This window comes from Gasterosteus aculeatus, chromosome 11, assembly GCF_964276395.1.
Source record: "Gasterosteus aculeatus chromosome 11, fGasAcu3.hap1.1, whole genome shotgun sequence".
Classification (NCBI taxonomy): domain Eukaryota; kingdom Metazoa; phylum Chordata; class Actinopteri; order Perciformes; family Gasterosteidae; genus Gasterosteus; species Gasterosteus aculeatus.
In genome coordinates this window covers 15,879,421-15,898,668 of record NC_135699.1, presented here as the reverse complement: position 1 = coordinate 15,898,668, position 19,248 = coordinate 15,879,421, and the positions used below count along the sequence as shown (strand labels likewise).

Here is a 19,248-nt window from a genome sequence, read left to right as displayed (position 1 = left end):
GTAAACAATTTCAAAGTAAAGGTTTTAAGCGCCATTACAACTCGAGATACAATGCTAAAAACATACACAGCAAGTACTTTTGATTACGGCGTTTGGATGCAAAGTAGACGCATCCCTTCTACTTGGTATTGTGTCGAGTCGACTGCTTTCGGTTTTCTTTTGACAAACAACGTCAAATGACACCTCCTGGTGTTGAGGTGGCGGCAACAACCACTTTGGCCTTTTGTTAGCGAGCAGCGTTCATTCAGCGAAGAAGAAAGAGAAGAAGGAAGAAAAAGAAGAAGAAGAAGAAGCCGTCATGGCTCTGGCTACGTGGTAGCTTCTGGGTTGGATAACGCATTTGTTGTAAGTGCAACGCTGAGGTTAAAACCACGACCCGTTAGATGAGGCTGAATAATGTGATTTAAATGTACGCGTCAGTCGGAGGTGCTCAGTTCCCTCAGTGCTGCGGTTCACACCTACCAGCTAGCTAAAGTGGCTAACAGCTAACACATTTACCGCTTGCTGTGTCTGTTGTCGTTAGCCTAGCTAACCATTTGCTCAATATTTAACGTATTGTACGTTACCGACGCAATAATTGAACAGTCCTTTTGGTCTGTAACGGTGTTTGTGTTTTCTATGTAGTAGTAACGTTAGTGAGTTCAGGTTTAGCGGTTAACTGGCTGCAGCCAGTTATGACAGCTATAGTTATTAGTTAAACAAGTGTGTTCTACGTTTGCTAACTTGTGCATCTCCTCGTTTTCTTCTCAACTTGCTGTTAATTTGGCTTTGACTTGTGCCCATTAGTCGAGATGAATCGTCCAAAGCCTGCAACTCTCAGACGCCCCAATGCTGCAAAACCATCAGGTACGATGTCCCCCCCGGAGTCCTCCTACCTGTGGGTTTGATGGTGCTACCAAAGCAGGATGAAATCACAACTTCTTGTGACATCTGCTCCTCCCAGGTCACCCTCCCCCGGGAGATTTCATTGCCCTTGGATCAAAGAGCCAGGGTGGGGAGGCCAAAGCCCCCGCGGTCCTGCTGAAGCCGGCATCCACAAACCTACCAGCTGACCGCAAGCGAGAGACGTCCTCCGCGCTGCCCTCTTCAACGGGTCTGTCCGGCCTCGCCAAGCGGCCCAAACTGTCCACCACCCCTCCGGTCAGTGTTCTGGGACGACTCGTCGATGCCGCAGCTGTGGACAAGAGGGCGATTTCGCCGTCGATAAAGGAGCCCTCGGTGATACCGATTGAAGGTGAATCAATGGCTCTGTGTGGTTTTACGAGCTTCAAAAAAAATGCAAACCTGGCCAAACAACTAAACCTCCTCCTGTTTTATCGTAGTGTCTCCTGCAGTTCTTCTCGATGAGATCGAGGCGTCGGAGTCTGAGGGAAATGATGATCGCATCGAGGGGCTGCTGTGTGGAGCGGTGAAACAGCTGAAGATGAATAGAGCCAAGCCGGACATAACGCTGTACCTCAGTCTCATGTTCCTGGCCAAAATCAAACCCAACGTATTTGCCACTGAGGGAATTATTGAGGTAATATTTCTCTTTGACATTGTGTCAGCCTGGCAAAGAAATCCTCCCCAACTTGAACCCTACAGATGTTTGAATTTGACTGGATTTCTGTCGCTCTCCACCTGTCTCGCCTTTGTCAAAAGGCCTTGTGCAGCCTCCTGCGCCGGGATGCCTCGATCAACTTTAAAGCCAAAGGGAACAGCCTTGTGTCTGTTCTCGCTTGCAATTTGCTGATGGCAGCCTACGAGGAGGATGAGAACTGGCCGGAGATCTTCGTAAAGGTTACAATCCCCTCTTTTATAAATCCTCTATTTAGCTATATAAGAGTTTTGATGCAGTGTGTTAATGTAAAAATGTATTTCCAGGTGTACATCGAGGACTCCCTGGGGGAAAGAATCTGGGTTGACAGTTCCCACTGTAAGAACTTTGTTGACAACATTCAGACGGCTTTTGGAACGAAGATCCCCCCAAAGAGCATGCTGCTGCAGGCGGATACCGGCCGCTCGGCCGGCGATCTCAGTGCAGGTACAGTTCCTCTAGGAAAACCCTGCGGTTTGTTTGCCGTGAGGTGTCAGCAACAAGGGGAGGAAGTGCTGAGCGCGAATGCGGCTTTTGTTTAGGTAGCAGCCCTCATCCCTCGACCCCCGAGGAGGACGACAGCCAGGCGGAACTGCTGATAGCTGAGGAGAAACTCAGCCCCGAGGACGAAGGGCAGATGATGCCGAGGTACGGACCCATACAGACGTTGTTGTATTATATTATCACAAATGCCTTGTCGTGACCGTGGGGTTCTGTAGGTATGAAGAACTGGCTGAGAGCGTGGAGGACTACGTGCTCGACGTCCTCCGGGATCAGTTGAACCGCAGGCAGCCGATGGACAACGTGTCACGGAACCTGCTGCGTCTGCTCACGGCCACGTGTGGCTACAGAGAGGCTCGGCTCATGGCCGTGCAGAGGCTGGAGATGTGGCTCCAGAACCCAAAAGTGAGTCCGAAATGTCGTGGAACAATTTCTAAGTGGCTCATCTGACGTGCTGTCTGTCCACAACCCTTAATCAAATACAGTAAATAATATGTATCCATATAGGATGTTTTTGTGAACATCTGACGAAGATTATCAACTCTTTTTTTTTTTTCTGCACAGCTGACTCGACCGGCTCAAGACCTCCTCATGTCTCTATGCATGAACTGCAACACCCAGGGAGCAGACGACATGGAGGTGATCTCCAATCTGATCAAGATCCGACTCAAGCCCAAAGTCCTCCTGAACCACTACATGCTGTGTGTCAGGTCGGTGGAGCCTCCTTCTGTCTCACTCCTAACTGGTTGCAGGCAGCGGCCTCCACTCACTGGTACTTTGGCCGTGATTCTGCAGGGAGCTGCTCAATGCTAACAGAGACAACCTGGCCACGATGGTGAAGCTGGTGATCTTCAATGAGCTGTCCAACGCCAGGAATCCCAACAACATGCAAGTCCTCCACACGGTGCTGCAGCACAGCCCAGATCAGGGTCCAAAGGTCAAACCATAAACCTTTTGAAATAGTCTTGCTATTGCAATCAGTCATTAGTGTTTCAATTCTGGTGTTTTCCTAAAAATCCACGTTGTTGTTCTTCTGTTGTGTCCGTAGTTCTTGGCGATGGTGTTCCAGGACCTGCTGACCAACAAGGACGACTACCTCCGGGCCTCCCGAGCGCTGCTGAGAGAGATCATCAAACAGACCAAGCACGAGATCAACTTCCAGTCCTTCTGCTTCGGTTTAATGCAGGAGAGGAAGGAGACCACCTATGTGGAATTGGAGTTCAAAGTACGCGTTTGTGAAAATCCCTCCGTAGTTTTCAGCTTTAATCTTCATGCCTTCACTCTGGACTCTTTATCTCTGGCTCCCCCCTCAGGAGCGTTTCGTTATCCAGGTGACCGATTTGCTGACCGTCTCCATGATGTTGGGCATCACCGCTCAGGTCAAAGAGTCGGGCATCGCGTGGGACAAAGGAGAGAAGAAGAGTCAGTGCTGTGCATTATCTATCTAAACCGTCGTACGCATGGCGGACTTTGTCTTAAACGCGCGTCTGCTTCGTGACAGATCTGGAGAGCCTGAGGTCCTTTCAGAATCAGATCGCTTCCATCCAGAGAGATGCGGTGTGGTGGCTCCACACCGTGGTTCCCACTATCAGCAAAGTGGGCGCAAAAGACTATGTTCACTGGTTGGTATCTGCGTGCATTTGATGTGTTTATTGTTAAAACTACACAAGCTAAGCATGTTTTCAGCCACTTCATATGTGAACCACCTCTTTCATGTCTGCAGCCTTCACAAAGTGCTGTTCACAGAACAACCGGAGACGTACTACAAGTGGGACAACTGGCCTCCAGAGAGTGACCGGAAGTGAGCGTTCCTCCACTATTATTCAGAAGGAGCCGTGTTTTCTCCAGTTACCTCACCGCGGCATTCTGTGTAAATTCCTCCTCAGTTTCTTCCTGCGCCTCTGCTCCGAGGTGCCTCTGCTGGAGGACACGCTGATGCGCATTCTGGTGATCGGGCTGTCACGTGACCTGCCCCTGGGCCCGGCCGACGCCATGGAGCTAGCAGACCACCTGGTGAAGAGGGCCGCTGGAGTTCAGTCTGATGGTGAGTGAGGATCCTCTCATGCTGTCGCGCTTTATGATCCCGGTTAAAGCTGTGTGTGTTACGCTCTGGAAGAATAGGTGCCTCCGATAGGAAAGAAGGAAATACGCTTGTAGTTAATTTGCTACTACTTGGCATGATTCTTGAAACCCACAGAGCCGACATATTGTTTCTTTCTAAATAGATCTGGACGTCCTGAGAGTGGAGAGGATCCAGCTCATTGATGCAGTGCTGAATCTGTGCACATACCACCACCCAGAGAACATTCAGCTGCCTGCAGGGTACTTCAACCGTCTTTAAAAAAACCTTCAGCTCATACAGTTAACACTGTAACACAGAAATAACAAATAACCCTCAATGTTTTAGGTACCAGCACCCAAATCTGGCCATATCTGCACTGTATTGGAAGGCGTGGCTGCTGCTGCTCGTGGTGGCTGCGTTTAACCCTCAGAAAATAGGTACAGAACTTCTTGTCTTCTATTCTGCACCACAGAGTAGCTACACTTAACTACTACTAAGCAATTATGTAACCGTAATGATAATTTGTCTGATTGTTTTTCCGTTAGGTCTGGCCGCCTGGGATGGCTATCCGACCCTGAAAATGCTCATGGAGATGGTTATGACAAAGTGAGTGGCGGTCGTCATCTGATACGACAGTTCCTGGCTAATAACACTGGAAACCTTTTTTTAACACCTCTCTCTGTCTCCACAGTAACTACAGCTACCCGCCATGCACCATTGCGGACGAGGACACAAAGACGGAGATGATCAACAGGGAGCTGCAGCTCTCGCAGCGAGAGAAGCAGGAGATCCTGGCCTTCGAGAGCCACTTGGCCGCCGCCTCCACCAAACAGACCATCACAGAGAGCAACAGCTTGCTGTTGTCTCAGCTTACCAGCCTGGATCCACAGTAAGAATCCAAGAGAATTAACACAAAGCCTCTTGTAACCAAGGAAATGGCTCGTTTAAGAAGTCACGTTGGATCTTGACACTTCTCCAACAACCTCCACTTTGTGTAGATTGAAGGGGGAGTGGGGGGTGGAGGTTAGTGAACGTCTTCGCTCCACCCGGATGGGTTCATGCTCTTTGTTTGTGTTCAGGGGCCCTCCTCGCCGACCTCCTCCCCAGATCCAGGAGCAGGTGAAAACCCTCAACCAGTCTCTGCGCCTCGGTCATCTCCTTTGCCGCAGTCGCAACCCAGACTTCCTCCTCAACATCATCCAGAGACAGGTGATGTGGACACACCGCACTACAACAAGCATGTGATTCTGTGTTTGGAAACCTGTTCAAACATACTGACTTATAGGCCGTTGTGTGCAGTTTGCATCCTGTAACTGAAGTACACATTAATCCTGCACAGGGCTCCTCTCAGTCCATGCCGTGGTTGGCGGATTTGGTCCAGTCCAGTGAGGGGTCCCTGGACGTGCTGCCTGTGCAGTGCCTGTGTGAATTTCTTCTGCATGACGCTGCTGATGACAATCTGCCAATAGAGGACGGCGATGAAGGAGAAAGCAAAGAGCAAAAAGCCAAGAAGAGACAAGTATGCTGATTACAACAACTGAAATGATGTTAATTCACCGTTGGGCTTCAATTTAGATGCTACATTCATGCACAATGTTTGTTTAGCTTATCACCGACTGAATAATTCTGTATTCTCATCTGTTCTCCTGTTAGAGACAGCAAAAGCAGAGGCAGCTCCTTGGACGGCTCCAGGATCTTCTGTTAGGTCCTAAGGCTGACGAACAGACCACGTGTGAAGTGCTGGACTACTTTCTGCGTCGTCTCAGCTCTTCTCAGGTGGCATCCAGAGTCCTGGCCATGAAGGTACCGTGTTGGGAGGCAGAAGAAAGAAATTCTCAGGTTGCATCGTGTTACTGTTTAAACCCGGCTCCTTTCACCCGTTTGCATGTTATGTGTAGGGTTTGTCATTGGTGCTGAGTGAAGGAGGCTTGAAAGATGGAGACGAGCGGGATCAGCCCATGGAGGAAGACTCCACAGATGCTGAGCTCTTGCCAGGGTACCAGTGGCTGCTACAGGACCTCCCAAAGCTCCCCTTGTTTGACAGCGTCAGAGGCATGACGTCCACCGCTCTGCAGCAGGTCCGTGTCCACGCAGCAGTAAACTGTCCGCAGCCAGGAAGAAACCTCTAAGGATGATCAATGACCGATGTGTCTGTGTCTGTTTGCCTTCTCACAGGCCATTCATATGGAGACCGATCCGCAGACGATCAGTGCCTATCTCATCTACCTTTCCCAGCATGCACCAGTCGAGGAGCAGGCTTCTCATAATGACCTGGCCCTGGTAATCACGGCGAGTCACTTACGTTAATCACATTACATGCTCTCATTGGATCTGCCTTGAGTTTATTTTGTTGAGCAGCCCCCCCTGAAGTGAATGTGATGCCCAAATGCTCTCCGCAGGACGTTGCCCGATTAATCGTCGAGCGCTCCACCATCATGAACAGCCTGTTCTCCAGACACTCCGGCAGGCCCGAGTCCGACGCCGTGCTCAGTGCTTTCCTCACCATCTTCTCTGCGTACATCAAGAGGATGAGAAAGACCAAAGAGGGCGAGGATCTTTACAGCTGGGTGAGCATCGCTAGGAGCTACCAACTGAACTACAGTTACATTGGTACTATTTTAAAAGCTGAGAAAGCCAAGATTAAAGTTACAGAACCTCCTGTGATTAAACAAATAAATGAAACAAATTGAGCAGATTTTTAAAATATATTTTATAGTAGCTGCAAACACAATTTCATCTGCATTTGAATATTATTTCAAGTCTGTCGTCTGTAAGCAAAAAAAAGCCTTAAACTTGTGCTCCCCCCCCCAGTCAGAGTCTCAGGACCAGGTGTTTCTGCGCTGGACCACAGGAGAGACCGCCACAATGCACATTCTTGTTGTTCATGCGATGGTTATCCTGCTGACGCTGGGCCCCCCCAAAGGTAGTCCTGCTAACTCTGCAGTTCCACGCTGAAGACGCCACGTAGCACATGTTCACCGTTGTGTATTGTTACAGGAGAGAGCGATTTCTACGCTCTGTTAGACATTTGGTTTCCCGACAAGAAACCTCTACCGACCGCCTTCCTGGTGGACACCTCAGAAGAGGCCCTTCTGCTCCCTGATTGGTTGAAACTGAGAATGATCCGATCGGAGGTTTCTCGATTAGTTGATGCAGGTATAACTAAATAACATCACAATGTGCAGGGTCTCCATGTAAATACATATTTACTTGCTAACTGAGTAATGCATGTTCTCCCTCAGCTTTACAAGACCTGGAGTCCCAGCAGCTGCTGCTGTTTGTGCAGTCCTTTGGCATTCCTGTGTCCAGCATGAGTAAACTGCTGCAGTACTTGGACCAGGCGGTCTCTCACGACACAGAGACCCTGGAGCAGAACATCATGGACAAGCGTAAGAGTGCAGCAGATTTCCTACCATAGGACATTTTGGGTGCAGGAAATTTGATCTCATTTTTGTATTTTTTCCTGCATTAGACTACATGGCCCACCTGGTGGAAGTGCAGCATGAGCGAGGGGCCACTGGGGGGCACACGTTCCACTCATTACTGAGCTCTTCTCTCCCTCCAAATAGAGGTTGGTGTGTTTGGTGTTATAACTTACTTATCTCACTTACTTACCATTTGACATTCCTTTTTTGTGGCACATTATCTTAGATAACGTACCGCACAATGTAAAGTGACAAAATGAAAGCAAATAAATGAAGTCCGTCCATGTCCTGGCAACATCTGACAGATTCGGCGGAAACAAGTAAGGCCAAAGTTACCGTGGAAACGCCCCACAGCTCTGTGAAGATGAGAGCAGCCAGTCAGCTTCCTGAAGTCAGGCCTGATGACGATCTCACCAGCATGTTGCTTCAGGTGGGATTTTCAAACTTTTTTTTTTATTATTTCTGATTATTTTTCTCATTCAAACTTTTTGGATGAAAATACAACTCTGTGGGCAAAGACGTCTCATTACTCGAGAAAGAACCCGAGTAAAAGTTTTATCACCTTATCAAACTGACCCGTTTCTCTAACCTTTGCTCTCACAGATATTCCCGTTGAAAGTGGACCCTCGCTGGCACGGCCCCCCCCCCAGCCAGCTCTCTCTGGCCTTGCAGCAGGCCCTCGCCAAGGAGCTGATGCGCGCCAAGCAGGGCCACATTGAGCCGGGAGGGCTGGCGTTGATGCTCCTGCGCGCCTTCGCCGCCCTGCTGACCTCGACTCACGCGGGGGCTATTGTCATGTCGATGCACCAAAGCCACGCCCTGTCCTGTCCCCTCATGCGCCAACTCCACCTCTACCAAGTAAGGCCGGCTTCTGACCAGTGTTTCGTTCCATGCTGAGTCCTAAAACATTCTACAGAAGGCTCATCGTGATCCGGTCTCTCGCAGCGCCTCGTGTCCCAGGACGCGGCTTTCTCCTCGCTCTTCCTGAAGGTCATTCTCGAGATGCTAATCTGGCTAGAGAACCCCACCGTGGAGGCGGGACCACTGAAGACTCTGCTGAAATCCTTCGCTGGTCAGAACTCTAACAAACACCGGCACAGTGACGGTGAGCCCCTCCATCCTTTCCGCCTCCCGCAGCGTTGGTTCGTTTGTTTGTGGTCAGCGAGTGACGAGAGCTTCTGCCTCGCAGTGCGTTCAGGTTTCCTCCACCTGGCTGAGGCTTTGGCTTATCGCAGAGACATCGAACCGCCCCTGATAGCCGTCATTGCGATGCTGAAGTCCGGCGAGCGATGTAACGCTGAACCAGAGCTCATTGGGAAAGGTACTAACTCTCTGATGACAATGTGCATTGTATTTGAAGTGAGCATTTCAAATGTTTTTTTTTATTTTTTAAATTCCATTCCAGTGTTACAAGGGCTGATGGACGTGCGGTCGCCGTATTTGGAGGAGCTTCTGTCTCTGCTGATGACCGTTGGTACCCAGACCGGGACAGCTGGCCCGGTTGCCACGGTGATTTCCTTGCTGCTTCAGGAAAGCGAGGAGCGATCTGTGAAAAAGGAAGTGGATTCTAACAAGTGAGAACCGCAATTCCGTTTGCCTTTCCAGTCATGCAAGAAGGATTTATATTTGACGGGACTCAATGACAAACACGGCTTTCTGTGACAAAACAAATAACCAAGCGCGTTTGCTGTCTGTGGCCTCGTATTCAAAACTGCTTTTGGATTTGGTTCGAAAAGGTTTGATTGGTTTTGCAGCTTTACACTGACTTTAAAGAATTGCTGCCACAAGGGCAGATACTTACTGAATACAAATATGTAGTGATTTTATTTGTGGAGAATACGGTTTTGTTTGTTGTTAGTCGTAGTCTGAGGTCTTGATTAAGACTGCAGTTCAGGTCAGACTCTCCATAAAAAGGTGACCTTTCAAGCTCCACCTTTTCCAGCAGCACCGAGGTGACAAAGTCAGGACTGAGCTCCGGACTGCTGGTCGATTGGCTCGAGCATCTCGACCCTGAGGTCACTTCAGTGTGTCCAGAACTTCAGCAGAAACTGCTGTTCGCCCTGAACCGGGTAGGATGAGCGTCACCCGCAGATGATGCACCTCCAGAAATACCGAACATTTGACAGTGAAGTCATTCCTGATGCTTCCTCTCCTGCCGTTTCTCCATTTCAGTCAAGAGGAACCCCTGCCTACCGGCCGTATCTTTTGGCCCTGCTTACACATCAGTCAAACTGGTCGACCCTCCTGCAGTGCATCAGCGCTCTTCTCAGCAAGCGCAGAGACTACAAGTACACCTATTTGTTTTTTTTTAGTAACATGTTGTCAAGCAATGTTTTGTGGTGTGATATGTTTTTGTTTCATCGATGCATGAGATTTTATTGAGCATGTCTGTGTAACATCCTCCAGACTTGACCCATCATCGGCGCTTGATTTCCTGTGGGCCTGTAGCCACATCCCGCGCATCTGGCAGGGCCGCGACCAGAAGATCCCTCAAGTAAGATCAAAAGTCCAGGGACAAGGTCCCCAGTTGATCTCCGGCCTCTTTGCTGAGATGGAAGCCAGCGAGTTCTTTCTGCTTGATTCATCTTTTCTTTTGCAGAAGAAAACCGAGAAGTTTGTGCTGAGGCTCCGTTCTGAAGAGCTCATCAGCCTGGTGGACCTGATCCTGTCCGAGTCGGAGCTCAACAGTCGCGACGATGACAAAAGGAGCTTGGACCAGACCTCCTGCTCCCTCATCCAGTCCAGGCTCCCCCTCCTTCACTCCTACTGCAGCGGGGAGCTAGAAAACATTAAGAAAGTCTCCGAGTACCTCATCAACTGCACAAAGAAATGGGAGGACAGGTACGCTGTATCTCATCACCTTTTGACCTACGGTTTCATAAACACGCACAGTCCTTGGGGTAAATTGCACTAGGTTTTCCTTCTCTGTGCTGTGGACCAGGGAAAACTCCATAATTAGGTCTATTGGTGTGAAATTAAAACCAGCAGAAGTCGTCTGTACTGTGATCTCCCTAAAAGCTCAGTGCGTTACAGTGAAGCCGAGAGGATTAAGGCTGAAGCTCCAAACTCGTCCGTGTTGTGAGTTCCTGCTCGGACTCGGCTGTCAGAGATCAGGGTACAACTCTTTGTGGAGGCAAACCCTCCTTTCATGAATATGTCTCTGCTTATTAAGCCACTTTAATGAGGAAACCTTGGCCAAGGTCAAGCAAAATTAGCTTCTGAATTACAGTATTTTAAGTACAGCTAATCTGTCTGGTCAAATTGTTGCTGGTGAATATACGGCCGGATAACAACATGTTGAAAGTAAAGGCTTTTGGCCTTGTGTTGAATAAACACGGCGTTCTACGTTGCGCGTTCTTCTTGGGAATAAGCTGTTGTTTATTGCGATTACACACCAACTCTTGAACAACAAGCAGACTCTTTACTCTCGGTCAAGGTCGCTCTGATTTGCTTAATTCACAGCTGTAATGAATCTCCTCAGTTAGCGGAGAGAACATCACTCGAGTCTTACAAGAGCCTTAAAGGATTTTGTGAAGCCACAGTTACTTCAAGGCAAGAGCCTTCGGATGATATTACACTGCTCATGTGCCCAGTTCGTACTGGTTTACATGACTTATCTCAGCTGGTAGACAAACATTAGAAAAGTGCTTCATCATTCTCTAATCCGTGATGTGATGTCAGCTCTGTTCACAACCCGTTGAAAGAGATGGAGAAGAGAATCCGGAGGTAATTCCTCAGTCAAACTGGGGACATTGTTTGCTTTGTTTTCCCACTATAAAGTGAAGCCAACTCCAGTTTAAAAGCTGTGACAAACAGTTCTGTGGCTTCTCAAAATTGGTTAACCAGTCACCGCCACTTAAATACCGCCACGCTACACTACTCGATAACATTTAGGCTTCACGGTCGTTTTGTTCACCGAGCTTTAACAGCCGAACCGTCTCGGCCACCAATAAATCAAATGTGTTTCCCCTAAAGGGGAATGTGTTGCATACGTCCCATTGTGTTTGTCCTCTCTCTCTCTCAGTGCGATGAGCAAGCGGTGCCAGAACTTGCTGCTGCAGATCTATTTGCACTTCCCCGAGGTCATCCAGCACGTCACCCTGCCTGAAGGCACCTTCAGCAGCGGGGGGGCCGCAGACGGCAGCAGCTGCAAGGTAAACATCGTATCCCGGCTCGCTGTCTGAGCTACGGAGTCGCAGTGCGGCGCGCGCACACTTATTTTCTGCCTCTTTCCCAGCTCGACGTCCTGGTGCATCGTCTGGTCAACCTGCTCGCCGATATAGGAGACTCAAAGTCGGTGGAGGGCCGCGTGTCTGATGCCAACCTCGCTTGCAGGAAGCTGGCCGTGTCGCACCCTGTCCTTTTGCTCAGGTGGGAAACCAGTTGGTACCCAGTGCGCAGCAGAGCTTTAGGGTTTGGTCGACGTACGCCGACTTTAACGCGTTTCTTCCTTTCCTTGTCCCCCCCCCCCTCCCCCCCCACCCTCAGACACCTGCCTATGGTTGCAGGTCTCTTGCACGGCCGCATTCACCTGAACATGCAGGAGTTCAGGCAGCAAAACCACATGACGTTCTTTAGCAACGTGCTCGCCATCCTGGAGCTGCTTCAGCCGCTGGTTTTCCACAGCGACCACCAGATGGCGCTTCAGGACTGCCTCCTGTCATTTATGAAGGTCCTCCGGGTAGGCGACTTGCGCGCCGGCAGCTCCTCACCTTGGATTAGATCTCAGGATCTCTTGACAATATTCATATGCGTTTTGTGCATCGTTCCTCCCGTAGAACTTCCAGAGGACTCGTTCTCCGTTGGTCTTCATCAACAAGTTTCTGCAGTTCACACAGAAGTACATCACCCACGTTGCATCGGCCGCCATTCCCTACTTACAGAAGCACTCTGCCATCTTGCAGTGAGTGTGACCCTTTTTGGTTTTAGCAAACTATAAATCACTGTACTTTATTTACTGGGGAAAAAAAAGGCTTTGTTAGAGGTTTAGTTTTGCTCTTCCAACTGCCCAAGGGGTCTGTGTGCCGAAAACCCCGACCTGGTTCAGCTGAAGTCGCTGCTGGCGGGACTCACGCTGCCAGTGAAGAGGTCATCTGCAGAGGTTGCGCCAGAGGAGGGAGATGGTGAGCGCAGGAGGATCTCTTGAGTTCATGCAGTTGCTTGCACAGAAACCAAAACATTACCAGTTCAGTCCACCTAGCTGGTGGTGTTGTATGTAATACACCGTCGCCCTCTTTGGTAAACTAATTTCTTCTGCTCGGTGCCAGACGACCTGCCCACCGGTTCCCTGCCGCTAGTCAACATATCTGCCACTGTTTCCCTGAGTGCGGCTGACATGACGACGTACCTGAAGAAGATGTCCAGAGGAGAAGCAGTCGAGGGTAACAAACAAACTGCCGCACACACGTGTGCATCTCTTCAGTGTCGTAATAAGTAACCATGCTGTTTTTTTCCCTTCAGACGTGTTGGAAGTGTTGACGGAGGTGGATGAGAAGTCTAGAAGGAGCCCAGAAATCATCCAGTACTTCATAGTGAGTCATGAGCAACCACAAAGGGAGCAGAGGTAACCGCGGGGCCCGTCGGCGTGCAAGTCCTCAATCAGCGCTTTGTTTCCCTGCTTTAGAACGACCTGCAGAGGCTCATGGCGTCCGCCGAGGAGTTGTGTCGGAACATGGCCTTCGGTCTGGCGCTGCGCTGCATACAGAACAATCCGTGGTGAGTTGACGGCAGAGAAAGCGTTTGCAGGAAGCAACAGGGGAATTGTGCGGCGCAGTGATTCCCATCAGTCTGTCCATCTTCACGCCGTCTGTCTGCGTGCTTTTATTTTGTCACTATTTACCTGTTTTCTCTGCTGCAGCCTAGCAACAGACTTCCTGCCAACCTTCATGTACTGCATGGGCAGCGGCAACTTCGACGTGGTACAAACGGCTCTCAGGAATCTCCCAGAGTTTGTGCTGCTCTGTCAAGGTAGAAGAAGACGTCTTTGACAGGCAGTGATTCAACACCCAGAGTCCAGTCACGCATCCGTGCTCTTTTCCTTCACAGAACACGCAGACATCTTGCTCCACAAGGCCTTTTTGGTGGGCATCTACGGACAAATCGACACCAGTTCAATGATCTCCGAGTCCATGAAGGTCCTTCACATGGAGGCAACGACGTAACAGCAGAGCGTCGCGGCGGCACTTCCTACAGCGTTCATCATTTTCTGCATTCCAGAGTTACATTTTTTAGATTGCCTTTACTTCAAACATTGCTGTAATTTGATCATCACTTATTAATAAACCGCGTGGCTCTCTAATAATGGTACAATTAGTACATGTATTGCTTCTGAAGGAGTTCAAGTCATTTTTAGCTGATATAATGATAGATTAACCAATTATTTAAAAGATAAGAAGAATTGGGGTATAATTAGGTGATATATTAGCAGTTGAAGGCAACACCGAATATCAAAATGATAATGAATATTGTAATATAAGTATTAAAAAAGTAATTACATTTTAATTAAAACATTTGGTTTTATTGTATTTTCAGACATTTGTGTGGGAGTTTTTTGCTCTCCTGCAGTTATTAAATTACTAATATACTTTATTACAAAGTGCAACGCTTGATGTGTAGTCGGAAAACGGCACACTAGTGTTTGCTTGCCAGCTTGAATATAAGATATCAACAGTATGGACTGCGTGCCATCACACATCAACACGTATTGCTTCTATTTTCCCTCATTCCATCAAACTATTAACAATGACACGCCGATCTGACAAACCGTTACTGTGAACGATTTATATTACTCACAAGAACAGGTCATTTCTTAATAGTAGTTAATAATAGTTTAGAGACTCCGATATAAATGCCACAAGGTTTCTGGCCTTTCATTTCATTCCAATGATTTTTTTGGATCAGCATAAACTGGAAACAGCTGTCGTGTGTTCGCTCGCTCTTCATCTGCAGCGCACAAATGAACAATGTGATGCAATGGAAACACTTGAGGTGCTTTGAAGACGTGATGTGATCTCATAGCATAGGTTTTCTCGGGGGGGGGGGGGGGGGGGTTACCTGCCTGCACTGGGTCAGTAACATCGCACATTCAGAATAACGGGTGTTCTGAGCGGTTGGCCGGCTGATAGCAGCTCGTCTCAGACAACATCACTTTTTATTTATATTAAATATATTCGCTCATCCATTCCTATAAAAAACTCCACACATAAAGCCAAACATGTCGTACCCATCATGCCTCTGCTGCCTGATGCGCTAATTGCACCTGTATGGTGTCCTATAACTTCCCAAAAGCTCTGTTTATGGTTATCTATCAACTTACAACACAAGTCTTTGCAGCCTGGGCTCTTGGTCAGGCGCCAGCCTCTCATTGGCTGCGCAGCAGTGAGGCGGAACAGAGATGAATGACAGCTAACGAGGGAGTAGTGGGGGGGGGTTGAATAGTGTGACGGACCACTGACAAGTTAACAACCCTTGCCTTCATTCATCATACCGGGCCGATGCCCTGAAATGCAGCTGCAAGCTCACCGTCTAATTGTTCATGCTGAGCTTTTTGCTTCATTGCCATAAGATATTAAGCATTCTGGGAAAGTCTTTCTTTTTGCTATTTCTCACTTTTCATGGCGCGCCACAAACTTTTGGACATAAATGTTTTCTGCTTTCCAGAATGAACTCTGTACATAGAAAGTTAAAAGCTGCTCCTATAAAATACAATTCATTGTTAAGTATTAAACAAAGAAGTTTGTCTACTAGGAGCTCCTCGTCATTTACAACGGTTTTACCTCATCAAGAGTTTGAAACTTTTTAAAACTAATCAAATATTTCACAAAAAAGCCAATGATGTAAAACATGATATAAAATATAGTCTTTCCACATCCACTAATCAGCCTTTGACCCCATTGGATCAGCTGGTGATCGCCTTTGGGTGGCCGAACCCCTCGGTTGGGAACCACTTCGCAAAATCACCCAACTTTATTTTAAGCAGGTGTTTAAATGTATCTTTCACCTGCCAAACAAAGTATAATTCTACCGATACCTTTCTGCGTTAGTGAGAACATTTAGTGCACAACGGGGAAGGACCGGCTGAGGACCGGTGAACTCTGGTCCTCAGCCGGTCCTCCTGCCCATGAGAAAGTGGACAGCGGAGGAGCAGCGGGCAGGAATGTGACCAGCGGAGGCCTTTTGGTGTCGGGGGCCCCCCGATGTGCCGCTACCTGCCCACGCACATCTGTCTGCTCGCCGTCTTCCTCTCAATGGCGCCCTCGCCTTAGATCATCTCCTCTTCCGCCACGCTTGAGTTGCGCTTGGCTCGCGTGGAAAAAAAAAGAAAAGAAATGTAGGACCGTCTCTCGCCCCTCTGGCACTTTGATGTCTCAAGTGTGATTGCTGTTGGATTGTGGCCGCTTTCCCTTGAAGGTTTTTGACATGAAAAGCAGGTTGGGCTCTCAGGTTTATCCCACGGCCAGTGATCCAGGACTAAAACAATCAGCCCGCTCACTCTGGGATACTATTACCAGAGAGAGTGAGGCACCGAGCATAGGGGCTTCCTCAACCATAAAATACACCTTTCTTCCCAGTTAAAAACACATTTCAGGTGCGATGATTGAATTATACCACTCCAGGCTCCCATTAATAGTTTGAAGTTTGTGCAGGCAGGTGAAGAACCTGCGCGAGCAGTCAGACGCTCGTGGTGTGTTTGCTCAGAGGTGGACGACTGAAAGGATTCAACGTTTGTAATGAATTCAAAAGAAACCAAGCCGGTAATTGCAGTACAGATTGACCCGATGTGATAAGGATGATAATGTGACATGTCATTAACAGCAGAGGCGTGAGTGACAAACCCTTAAGCTTCACTTACACTTTCATTAAATATTGATCCTATCTTTGCTCATTGCTGTTCAAGCCTGCAAATTACACCAGATAGATATATTCCCGTGACGGCGTAGCCGGCGATAATCACCCATCTTGGCACGACATTTGGCAGAACTCTTGCTTCATGAACTGAAGTGCCATTGTAGTGGATGAGAAGGAGTAATAATGTGCAGTGTTCACATCCTCCATTATGTTAGATTGTATGATGCACGAGTTAATCCACTTTAGCTCGGCCTTTCAAAGGGAAAAGAGGAGGTAAATAGCCCTCGTCGTTTAATTCACGTTTCACATCCAAAGAGCTTTTCTGCAACTAATTCCAGCAGATGCGTTGTGCGACGTGAGGCTTAGCGGCTTGCTAGTTGGATATTGGACTGGGACTGTCACATGTCCTAAATTCAGATTTAGCTTTCTAGTGTCAAAGTGCACAGGGACGGCCAGACATTCAACAGACAAAACACACTCTCTATTGGCCAGGGACTTTAAAGTATTTAAACATTTCCGAAAAATAACGTCATCAGAGATCCAAAAAAACACACATTTGAGGAGGATTTCAGATGTCCCTTTACCTCTGCTTTGTAATGAATGAATACGAGCTCAAACACGTTCATGTCAAGCTCGCTAAACCCGCGGATAACTCGCATTCTGTCCCTGCAGTCGAAGCTCCGCCAATGACACAATGTTTGCCATTTCCGCTGTGGATCTCCGGTCGTGCCTTGTCATCCAGGGAGCCAGAGATACCGGAGGGACCAATGAGGCCCGGCGTCAGCCATTACCGTTGTTGTCTTAATGCCTCCTTCAATTATCCACAAGCCGCTCTTTTGAGTAACGACTGTCAGAACCTCCCCCGCTGTGTCCCCCCCCCCCCGGCCCAATTTTCTCCCTGATTATGTGGATCAATGGGCATTAGAGGACCCAGGCACAGACAAACACAGTGGTTTGGGGGGAGGGGTGTTGGGAGAAGGGGCTCTACTTTCAGATAGCGAGTCCGTCATCAGGCACACGACACTCGGTGTTTATTCAGACGACATCCATTGGGCTTTTCCTCCTGGAACCAAGAGATGAATCTCTGTCTGTTCCCTGAATCAAGGTGCAGAGCGATGTTTCTAGTCGGATAGTTGTGTTGCCCACCAATGACGAAGGTCCTCCCTGTAAACGCCTAAATTAAATAAATGCAGAGTCTGGATTATTATTTGTGTTATTAATTCAATACACCTCAGTAATGAGCATTTCATTCATTGTAAAGAAGGTTTTATTAGTCTGGTCTCACCGGAGCCTTCAGGCCTCCCACGATATTCCCAACACTTATTAATTAAATCGCGGGAATCAAATTCTGGGTTGAAGTTGTGGCCATTTTCAGTTCTTCTGACCTTAAAGCGTGGACCTTTAACCACACATCCAAACCCCAACATGGAGCCCTTTACTGCCTCAACTAAGGCATTGACCTGGTGTTTGAACAGGTGCAGATGAAAGGTGGGGGCGGGCGGGTGTTGCAGAGGAACGACCATCCCGTGACTCCCCTCGGCTCTGACCAGCTGCAGAGGTCTCGCGCTGATCAAAGCCGCCTCAGCCCGCCGCCGGTCCAGCGGCGACAAGGCCGACAGCAAGCGAGATGCGTCGCGAGCCGACGTGTACCTTTCGGATTAATCGACACACCTGTGTTTGATGCACGGAGACGGTGCCGGGGCGATCATCTCATCAGAGATCCATCAGCGCTGAGCCACAGCTGCTTGCCCAGAGAAAAGAAGTGTTAATGCGCTTTCCTGCCCTGGCTGATAATGTGTTGATGTGAACGCTTTGATCCGAGACGGAAGGATCCCGTGAGTGTTCGGTAACACTTGGACTACAGTAACAGGCAACGATGGCAAGAACCTCCCCACCGATTAGTCCGGTTCCCTGTGAATTAATAACTAGACGGTCGATTTTAAAACAGTCAATGTTGATTAAAAAGAAAATGTATTATTTTCTTCGTCCAAGTCCAACAGCTACTGTACTCACTAGTTTAAAGATGAAATACATGCATAACCACTAAGCCAAAATAATGCATATTTGTACTGCGGTGAATCACGTTCTGTTGGTTGGCAGGACATTTTCATTACACCTGGTTTATTATTTCATTAGTGGAATTCTACTCATGTAAAGAAGGGATTAGCGTGCATACGCTCACGCGACCTGGTAAGTTGGCACTTTTATTAACACTGCTGTTAAATCAGCGATAGGATAAACACAAAGTTAGTGCTTGAAACAGAAAATAAGCTTCCAGGAATTCAAAAGGAGGATGTTTGTCCTGCGACCTTGTTTTCATCCCACAGGACCGAACAACTTGTGTTTTTATTGTACATCTTTTGCAATAATTTGTTCTCACTATACTATAACAACCAGACATGAGACGCGCAAATCTATGGGAGCAGAAATGTCTCAGCGATCATTAGTCACCTTCACAAGTGAGTTTCCGCACCCTTAGCTCCTGTCCGTCTCACCGATTGAAATTTCAGAAGCCAAAAGATGTTGCAACTTGTCCCAGGTGGAAACACGCAGGGGACACATACCCTCGAAATGGGAGCAACAGATTGTGGTCAAAAAGGTAATGACGAATACAGCAAACACTGATGGAGTAAAACTGGAGGTCCACTGAGGGATGAATCACTAGGTTTGCATTTTCGCCCCCGTCCTTTAAAGCAAGCCCTGCTGTTGGTTTGGAGGCCATGTGACTGGAAGAGGCGGGGGAGAGGATTTGGAGGAAAAGCACAGACAGCTAAGGTGAGACCACCTCCACTACTCAAGCGTTACGTTTCCTCTTAAGGCAACACCTAATCCCTGCG

The 19,248-nt window shown here is 48.4% G+C and overlaps 1 protein-coding gene across 4 annotated transcripts; it reads left to right on the top strand.

The window, feature by feature from the left end:
• Positions 1-14,088, top strand: ints1 (integrator complex subunit 1). Of its 4 annotated transcripts, none has more exons than XM_040190982.2 (48): positions 1-345; positions 787-846; positions 944-1,234; positions 1,323-1,519; positions 1,642-1,779; positions 1,864-2,023; positions 2,119-2,224; positions 2,296-2,482; positions 2,642-2,787; positions 2,873-3,014; positions 3,126-3,302; positions 3,391-3,499; positions 3,579-3,699; positions 3,801-3,878; positions 3,964-4,121; positions 4,303-4,399; positions 4,485-4,576; positions 4,685-4,745; positions 4,831-5,028; positions 5,219-5,348; positions 5,479-5,658; positions 5,793-5,942; positions 6,038-6,217; positions 6,315-6,419; positions 6,539-6,706; positions 6,951-7,062; positions 7,137-7,295; positions 7,382-7,528; positions 7,612-7,710; positions 7,870-7,994; positions 8,168-8,422; positions 8,510-8,669; positions 8,754-8,885; positions 8,970-9,138; positions 9,510-9,633; positions 9,737-9,852; positions 9,971-10,058; positions 10,164-10,405; positions 11,589-11,718; positions 11,802-11,935; positions 12,053-12,245; positions 12,343-12,467; positions 12,578-12,687; positions 12,832-12,945; positions 13,025-13,095; positions 13,188-13,279; positions 13,422-13,531; positions 13,610-14,088. In XM_040190982.2, exons 2-48 carry the CDS (start codon positions 792-794, stop codon positions 13,723-13,725), a joined length of 6,549 nt encoding a protein of 2,182 aa, XP_040046916.2. In that variant the 5' UTR covers positions 1-345; positions 787-791; the 3' UTR covers positions 13,726-14,088. The 4 variants fall into 4 exon arrangements, with proteins under 4 accessions (XP_040046916.2, XP_040046915.2, XP_040046914.2 ...); XM_040190981.2 differs by having other exon boundaries at positions 9,507-9,633; XM_040190980.2 differs by having other exon boundaries at positions 6,315-6,428.
• The last annotated feature ends 5,160 nt before the right edge of the window (positions 14,089-19,248 follow it).

What these genes read in the sequence shown, in the direction of transcription:
- ints1 (XM_040190977.2), top strand. Translation starts at nt 792, where the DNA reads ATGAATCGTCCAAAGCCTGCAACTCTCAGACGCCCCAATGCTGCAAAA. An exon ending in TCAACATCATCCAGAGACAG is followed by an intron (nt 5,349 to 5,478) that starts GTGATGTGGACA and finishes AATCCTGCACAG; the next exon opens with GGCTCCTCTCAGTCCATGCC. An exon ending in TGCTGTTCGCCCTGAACCGG is followed by an intron (nt 9,634 to 9,736) that starts GTAGGATGAGCG and finishes TCTCCATTTCAG; the next exon opens with TCAAGAGGAACCCCTGCCTA.